At 37.7% G+C, this 9,304-nt stretch overlaps 1 protein-coding gene across 1 annotated transcript; it reads left to right on the top strand.

Moving 5' to 3' along the window:
* The first annotated feature begins 624 nt into the window (after positions 1-624).
* Positions 625-3,188, top strand: LOC140819390 (trihelix transcription factor DF1-like). The gene is made up of 2 exons (XM_073179469.1): positions 625-1,086; positions 1,458-3,188. The coding sequence occupies exons 1-2, from the start codon at positions 830-832 to the stop codon at positions 2,815-2,817; spliced, it is 1,617 nt and encodes a 538-aa protein (XP_073035570.1). The 5' UTR covers positions 625-829; the 3' UTR covers positions 2,818-3,188.
* The last annotated feature ends 6,116 nt before the right edge of the window (positions 3,189-9,304 follow it).

Below are 9,304 nucleotides of genomic sequence, written 5' to 3'. Positions count from 1 at the left end.
AATTCAAATTTCGGAGAAAACTACACTTGGTTATGTTATATAAAAATATTAAAATAAATTTTTTAATTTTTTTTTACATATATAAAAGTTAAAGATAAAAACTTATGTGAGATGGTCTCACGGATCGTGTTTTATGAGACAGATATTTTATTGGGTCATCCATGAAAAAATATTACTTTTTATTATGAATATTGGTAAGGTTGAGCTGTCTCACATATAAAAATTCGTAAGAACGTCTCATAAAAATCCTACTCAAAAGTTAATATAACGATTATATATATCAACCATGGTTGATTTGGATGTATTTATTTTTGATTTTGTATATTTACTTTTTTAAGATAATTATATTATTTTATCGAGAATGTCTTTATATTTCGACATCACGTTGGAGAGATGGCTAAAATTGTTATTAAAAAAAACAAAGATGGTATAAAAAAAACTTAGATTTGACAAATATATAACCAAAATCGTAAATATACAAAATATACATACGATCAATAATAAAATTTTCTTTATATATATATAAAAAAAAATAAAAAATTGAAATTTAAAATTTAAAATTTAAAATATGAATTTTAGTGTTTTTCAAAAATGGCGAAAGATTCCTGAGATGAAATGGAAAACAAAGAATTGCGCTTTCTATTTTTTCCCAAAACAAAATAAATATAATTTCAGTGTGTGAGAGAGTGAGACTGACAGAGAGACAGATCCCACCTCCCAATCTTCATAAAACTCGAAATTATTCACCATCCTTTTCAGAATTATTAATTTTTTTAAAAAAAATTCGGCTGTAATTTTCAAGTACTGATCAAGGATCTCGTTCTTCATCATGCTTGGCGGCGCGTCAGCTGCGGAGGAGAGAGGCGGTGAGGTTGGTGCGGCCTCTAGCTCGATTTATCCAAGCAGCGGTGTGGGGGAGGTGGATGAGAGCATTAGAATGGAGGAAACGGAGCGCCGCGGCGGCGGGGGAGGGGGAATCCGGTGGCCGAGGCAAGAAACGCTGGCTCTGCTGAAAATTCGTTCGGATATGGATTCTGTGTTCAGAGATTCGAGTCTTAAAGGGCCATTATGGGATGAAGTTTCGAGGTAAATTATGTTGTCAGAAATGGATTCATTCCGATACCAGTTCGAGGTTTTCTTGAATTTTTTCTGCAGTTAAAAGGACACTGTTTTTCAGATTATTTTGCAGGATCTCGGCAGCTTTGGTGGGATTTATTTTCTTGTTTTAACCTTTTCTTTTTCTGAAAAACAAAGAAGAATAAGATTAATTTGTTCGAAAAGATTTGAACTTTGGCACCAAGATTTGAATATGAAGCCATGGAAATGAGGTTGAAGAACACAGTTTGATTTTTATCGTTTAGTTCTTGTCTGAATTAGAGCTGTTGATTCTTGATATTTATTTTATGTATATTCCTTCTTTAAGAATGGTTGAGGTTTTATTTGATCTTGCCAATCAGAAAAATGGGGGAGCTTGGTTTCCAACGAAGTGCCAAGAAATGCAAGGAGAAGTTCGAGAACGTATACAAATACCACAAGAGAACCAAAGATGGCCGAGCATCGAAGCCGGAAAGCAAAAGTTACCGGTTTTTCGATCAATTAGCGGCTTTGGAGACCACGCCGCCGCCCACCCCCTTCAATCCTCCTCCGGCAGCCATGGCAGCGGCGTCAACGCAACCGATCCCTCCCAACACGACAACCCCACCTCATATCAGCACTGTTTCATCGATCCCCTCGAGTAAAATGCCTCAGAACGCCACACATTCCTCGATATACCAATTACAAGTGCCTCAAATCCGACGTTTCGATGGACCCACCGGCAGCCAGGAGTCGGATTCGACTTCGTCTTCGACTTCATCCGATGAGAGCATACAGAAACGGCGGGGGAGGAAGAGGAAATGGAAGGATTTCTTCGGGGGGTTGATGGCAGATGTGATTCAGAAGCAGCAGGAGCTGCAGAAGCAATTCTTGGATACGCTTGAGAAACGTGAGATCGATCGAGCGGCGAGGGAGGAAGCTCGGAGGAATCAAGAGATGGCGAGGATTAACCGGGAACACGACCTTTTAGTCCAAGAAAGATCCATCGCCGCCGCCAAAGACGCGGCGGTGATCGCATTCTTGCAGAAGATCACCGAACAAAACTTGCAAATCCCGTTGAGCAATAGTATCGAAGTACAGCAATTACTCCAAAGCACACTACCGCCGCCACCGGCAGTGCCTGTTCGACCACCGGTGCCACCAGCACAACCGGCCCCAACAGTGACACTCGCAAAAATTGTGGATACTCCTCCGAAAACCGACAACAGCGGCGATGATAAAGATACTAATCTTCCCTCGACCTCATCGCGGTGGCCTAAAGCCGAAACCGAAGCACTTATCCAACTCCGAACAAATCTTGATCTCAAATACCAAGACAGCGGAGCAAAAGGGCCTCTCTGGGAGGAAGTCTCCGCCGCCATGGCGAAAATAGGCTACAACAGGAGCTCGAAACGATGCAAGGAGAAATGGGAGAACATAAACAAGTATTTCAAGAAAGTGAAAGAGAGCAACAAGAAGAGACCCGAAGACTCGAAGACATGCCCCTATTTCCAACAGCTCGACGCCATATACAAAGAAAGAGCTAAAACCGAATCCGCCTCCGACAGAACTGTGGTCCCAATAATGGCCATGCCGGAGCAGCAATGGCCGCTGCCGGAAAAGCTACACGATCAAGATAACAGCGAAAATATAGACGAGTACGACGATGACGAAGAAGACGACGACGAAGGAGGGGGATCATATGAGATGATAACGAACAAGAAGCCATCAAACACAGAGTAGTCGATGAATTTATTACAATCTTTTTGCATCGATTTGTCAACAGAAACGCTCGTTGAATCATGAAAAAAGTGGATCGAGGCAAGTGGGATGAAGAAAAATGGTGGTGGGGACATTTGCAGAAGGTGTCAGGAGCGGCTGAGGGGGTCAAAAACTCCGGTTGGCGGTGAAATGTTTTGAAACTACTGCAGTAGAAACAGATGGGGAAGATGAGATTTGTGGGTAAATTTTCGATTTTATTATTTGTTTTAGTTTTATTATTTATTATTTATTGATTTGGAAATTAAAAAATAAACGAGAAATTGGGTGAAAAATATTTATGTGTAGAGGTGCAAATTTTTATTTTAATTTTTTTAATGTATCATACTTTCTTATTTGATTTTTTTTTTTTATTTTTGTAAATTGAGTTTGTTCATGTAATATATAATACTTTAGTGAAATATAGATATTAAAATCATTGACTAAAACTTTAATTTTATTCTATAAATATGGTTGATTATAGAATATGGTTGATTATATCAAATTTAACGAGAAATTCAAAGAATTGATGTTAGTTTGACTAAAATTTTAAATAATATATTTATTGTAATTGGAAAAGATTAATTTGAAAAATTATGCACGAAAAAAAATATTTAATCGAGGTTATACGTCAAATTATCCCAAATTTATGTGTGATGTTTGGAATTAAGTTATCTTGTGTTTCTTGATTATCATAATTTATGGGCAAAAACTTGTGTGAGACGATCTCACCCGTTGTATTTTGTGAGACAGATTTCTTATTTGGATTTGATGATGCCGAAACTATTCTCAAGGTCTCTCACGAATCAAGAGTGAGAATGAGAATCATTTGCTGATCTAAGTGATACGTGAGTTGGATTTAGAACATCTTGTTCTTCATCCGACCTGGGCCAGTATAGCACATTATGTGACGTTGAATGTTGATATTGACATCAACGTGGTTGCCGACTTGTGTAGTGTCAAATCAACTTTCTCAATTAAAAATGATTAAAATTACGAAAAATTGAAATATACTGTAAATCCCTCACATCTATTATCACAAATCATATTTTGATTCTCGATAATTCATGATATTTGTCATATTATTGAATGTATAAAGTAAATGATTGATAATGAAAGTGAGAAAATTGTTGTGATAATGAAATAGCGTATTAGTAATTGATTTATTTTTGAAAAGTATACTGAACCACAATAGAGAAGTGACACATGTTACAGTTTCTGACATAATAATTTGAATATTATTTCAAATGAGATGAAACCAATTTCATTATAAAGCTAATACATAACACTAAAATTTTTATGTTTTGAGTTTTGTCCAAATCCATTGAGAAATAGGGGCAAAATCACTACGAAATGTGTCGTGTGTATTAAAGTTCTTGGACCGACACAGTTGAGGAGAACGAGCATAACATTCGTGTCCAGTGTTCAAATGGAGTGAGGTCAACAACAAATGAAAGTCAATACATAGATCGACAATGTTTTTGTTGACGACTTATGCCAATGCGAAGTGAAAAATATGGTTTTAGATAGAACAAGGCATGCACTCGCGCAGGAAGTCGCGCGAGTGAGGCTCATTTACTATAACGACAATTAATGATCAGATAATAATGATTTGATTTAATCTAACAGCGGAAAATGGTTTAAAATACTTTTAAACGGACCTTAGGGCCAAGAAAAAAAATTTGGCATGATCTTTTCGTAAGTAGGACATCTCGAAATACTCAAGCATAAGAAAATAGTAAAATGACTCAAAACTAAAGTAGAGATAAACATAAACAATAACATGCAAGTACCGCGCAGACACAAGACAAAAATATCACAGACATCAATTCAACTAAGCCGACAAGGCTCCCAAGCATCATAAATTAAATCCCAATAATAATACAGATACACTGAACATCTCCCGGGACAATAAAACATGACATAAAATTGACCATTCAAATTATATAAATATAACTAGCTGGGAGACTCAGACGAACCACAACCAGACAATCAAACCTCAACCACTAGCCCCGCCAGAGGAATCTCCGCCTGGTGCTGCAAAACCACTCGGGAAATCTACCATGGTGCCCAAAAAGACAACAACAGACCACCCAGTAAACAACTGAGGTTAGGATTCTGGTATGAAACAGTTCAACAAATATAACAATAACATAAATCATGCATCATGATATATAGATGAAATATGAAAAGCATGAACAAGGTTCAATATCAACAAGGAAAAGAGAGCCAAACGAACGATGCGATCAACAAGAGTAGTGCTCGAGCAATACAAAAGGGAGCTACATCGTCATGTAGCTAAACCGCTCTGTCAAGTATGCGAGACATGCCACGATGTGCTAGTCAAAATCCCCAACTCGGCCTTCATACAGTTGTAACGATATATAAAAAGAATGACACAAACAAGTGCTCACCCCGAGGGCTACACTATCAATGGAATTGATCAACTCAATAAATATTCTCAACTTTATATGTATTTTATATCATATTAACTCCTATATTCTCAAAATCATATTTTAACACACCTCAAAAATTATTTGGCATAAATAATTATTTTAATTTATCAACTCAATAAGTATTCTAATTATGTCAAATTATCAGATAATATATTCTAGGGCCTTACATAGCTATCGCGAGCCAAACTCTGCCAAACTCTTTCTAGACAGCATCAGGATTTCATGCACCCGTGCCCACCACCTTAGCTACACAAGTTTTAAGGTCAATAAGCTTGGTTTTCTCACAATCCTCCTTTCTTTTCCTCTCCAGTTTTGAAGGGAAAACAAGGAATTCAAGTTTTATCATCCGAATCTAGATCGAAACGTTGTTGAAACTCAAAACACACTAAATATTCAGAATCATTGTGTTGGAAACAAGATTCTGGAGTTCGACAGAACGTAAATCAATCAATTAACAAAATATGAATCAACTGATGTGCACAAGCATATTCGGCAACTGAAGACATTTGACACAATGATACGAAGTAAAATGATCAGTTGAAAGTGATCAGTTAAAAACAGAATGTCTTAAAAGCTTCTCAACTGAAGACATCTCGGGAAAGACCAAAGGAGACAAACGAATTACAAGAGTGTCGCACCTCGATCACTACAGCATAGAACAATGTGTTTCGGCTATTGCATTTAAGACGCCGTATCACAATCAATGAAGAGAACATTGCCCAAGGAATGATGAAGAAGCAATCAACGGATACTAGAATTCAAATGCATATCAAAGTTACCGTTGAAAAAGAAGTATAAATATAACTGAAGAACGGCAGATGAAGTAGTGACAATCATTCAAATCTTAAGCTTGCTGTTACTCTGTCAAAATCTCAGCTCACTCTCATTTGAATTACTCGTAGCAATCAAGGCTACAATCTGAGCTTATTAGCACTCTCTAAAAAGTTGTTAGACTCAATTGTGCAAATATCAGTTACGTACTGAAAACATTGTGTATAACTAAGAGTTTCAGTTTTGGCAGTTGTAAGTCCAAACTGAAGTGGGTCTGTACAAGTATTGTATTTGATCAAAGTCTTTTAGTGAATATCATATCCTTGTGATAGAAGGGGTGACGTAGGAGTAATTAAATTCTCCGAACATCCAGAAACAACTCTTGCATATTTATTTCAGTTTTGTATTCTATCTTTCAGTCAGTTACTTTCCGCAACTACTCCAGTTTAACTGATTGTTGTTGACCAACAAGATTCCGAGTTTCAGTTTGACACTAAACTGAACTCAAATATGTGGGGCCCTTAGCTCCTAATCGTTATTACAATACAATCCGATTAGGATTTAAGTAATCACAGCGGAAAACGGGTTTAAAATTTCTTTTACGACGAGCCCAAAACATCTCTTCTAGATTTATAATACTAAAAATAGTATTTAATCTCAAATCATAAAACATGCCCACACAAAATCAAAACCAATCATATACAAACAACTCATATCCTCGGGACATGCCCTGGTATATAGATACATATACATATATACTGGGAACAAGACATAAACAAAAACCTCAGCCCAAGCTGTGGCTTCCTCCAGAAGTGCCCTCTCTGGCCTCTTGATATCCTGGAGTACCTGCCATTGTCCACACACAAAGACAACAACAGCCCCCCTTGGGGGTGAGCAAAGCTCCGTATGGAACAACCAATCATATATACCACAGATATCTAAACAATGATATATGGTATGCAATGCATGTATGTCGTGGAGGTATCAGGTCAAATGCCCGTCCACTGAGCACATGTCAGAATCAATCGAATCGCTATCAAATCAAATCAATGCTCGAGCTGGCACACCGGCCGATATGGGAATACACATATGATAGCGTCGACGAAGCGCCATCAATCCCACATCTCATATCCAATCATATAGGGCCACAATTGTCTATGCTTTACGGGTCATATAATACCGGCATAGCCATTGTGTTCACAAACCCCGGAATCCAATCAAATCATATCAGGGTATCCAAAGATCATAGCTCAACGTGCATGTCATGTATCGATGTATGCATAAAATGATGTGTGTTGACAAAACATTTATTTTGTACATCGATACTCAAATCTCAATGCCATGTATGCCACATCAAATCATCAAATAGGCACATAGACACGTATTCCAATCCAATCCAATCAATCCAATCATATATCATATAATACAGATACCTGTCGTATGTTACCCGATCGCAACATACCTCAATTCTTCGTTCCAGTTGATGTAGTCTGAAGATATTGATATAACACTTTATCTACATCAATAACATACTCATTCCAATCAATAACATGGTCCAAAATCAATAATATGAGTTTCAAATATCATTTGAAACTTCAATAATTCATATCAAATTCAAATCATATCATAATTCAATTCTGACTTCGAATATACGTTTATTGTCGGTTATTCTAATACATATCAGAAATTCAACTTCAAATACATGCTATTCCAGCACTTTAATATTTCAAGTTGCTGGAACTAGAAGAAAATTACATCAGTCTGAAGCCCTCGACGCGCAGATTACAAATATATAATTTGTTTCGCGTTTAGACGGCGTTTCAAAGTCGAATCGGACGAAAGAATCGAATTCTCTAACTTTCCCTCGAAGTTATCGTATAAGAAATGACGAAGGAAAGAGAAAAGAAAGGATTCTTATCCTCACCGCTCTCGCGCTCGGGCGGTAGAATTCTCGCGCCCGAGCGCGAGACATTCTGCCCCCGGATCGCATTTGTGCCGCGCTCGAGCGGTCAAAAACTACCGCTCGGGCGCGGCATGTTCTGCCCGAGAACACGCTTCATAAGCCCTGGCGCTCGGGCGGTAATTTTCTACCGCCCGGGCGCCACTCGTACTGTACAATGTTTTATTTTTGTACTATTTTTGGCGTCCGGCCTCCAATCGAGCTCTTACAACGTCAATTCATATCCAATTTTCATTTTTCAATCTCATTTCTCAATTCATTGTCACGATATACATCAAATACATAATCCATGACAATTTCATTAATTATCGATAATCATATGAGATTTACGATAATACGATACACGGTCCTTACAAATATTCTTAAAGAACAATTTTAAGTGTGAGTGTTTATTCAACCCCCCCTTCTAAACACTCTTAGTGTGATAACCGATCCTATCAAGTGGTATCAGAGCAGTTGAATCTTGTTTTTTGAATACTTCTGATCTATAAATCTGTTAGAATGACTTCTTTCAATAAAATTCCTATGTTCTCAAGAGAAGATTTTGATGACTGGAAAATAAGAATGCAGGCTCACTTAGCTGCACAAGATGATGATATGTGGTTTGTCATAACAGACGGACCCATGAAGATTCTGAAAGCTAACACAGCAATAGCTATAACTGAAGGGGCACCACAGAGAATTCAGAAGCCCAGAGAAGAGTGGACGACTGAGGACAAGAGAAAAGCCAACCTTGACAACGTGGCCAAAGATACTCTATAAAAAACATTGGATAAAGCAACCTTCAACAAAATAAAGATGTGCAAAACAACAAAAGAAATATGGGAGAAGTTGATTCAGTTGTATGAAGGAAATGACCAAACAAAAGAAAACAAACTATCTGTTGCTGTCCAGAAATTCAACAATATCAAAATGAAGGTTGGAGAGTCAATGAATGAGTATGATGAAAGAGTGAGCAGTATTGTAAATGAATTAAATGCACTCGGTGTAATGCCCGAGAATAATAGAATTGATAAACTAAGATTATCAAGTTTCATTAACTAGAGACTCGGAAGATATGAGAATGCATGACATGCAATGATGGAAGAAAAGACATGAGAAAATAGGGTTTGTAAGACAGCACCCGCGCTCAGAACAGGCGTGCACCCGCGGTCATTATAAATGGAAATTTCGAAGGGGAGACCGAAGCATCACCGCACCCGCGGTGCATGGCCAGAAAGTTGGCAAATTTTATTCTAGGCGACACCGCACCCGCAGTGCTAACAGGAGCGCACCCGCGCTAATG

This window comes from Primulina eburnea, chromosome 18 (genome assembly GCF_022965805.1).
Source record: "Primulina eburnea isolate SZY01 chromosome 18, ASM2296580v1, whole genome shotgun sequence".
Lineage (NCBI taxonomy): Eukaryota > Viridiplantae > Streptophyta > Magnoliopsida > Lamiales > Gesneriaceae > Primulina > Primulina eburnea.
This window is presented reverse-complemented; position numbering and strand designations above follow the sequence as displayed.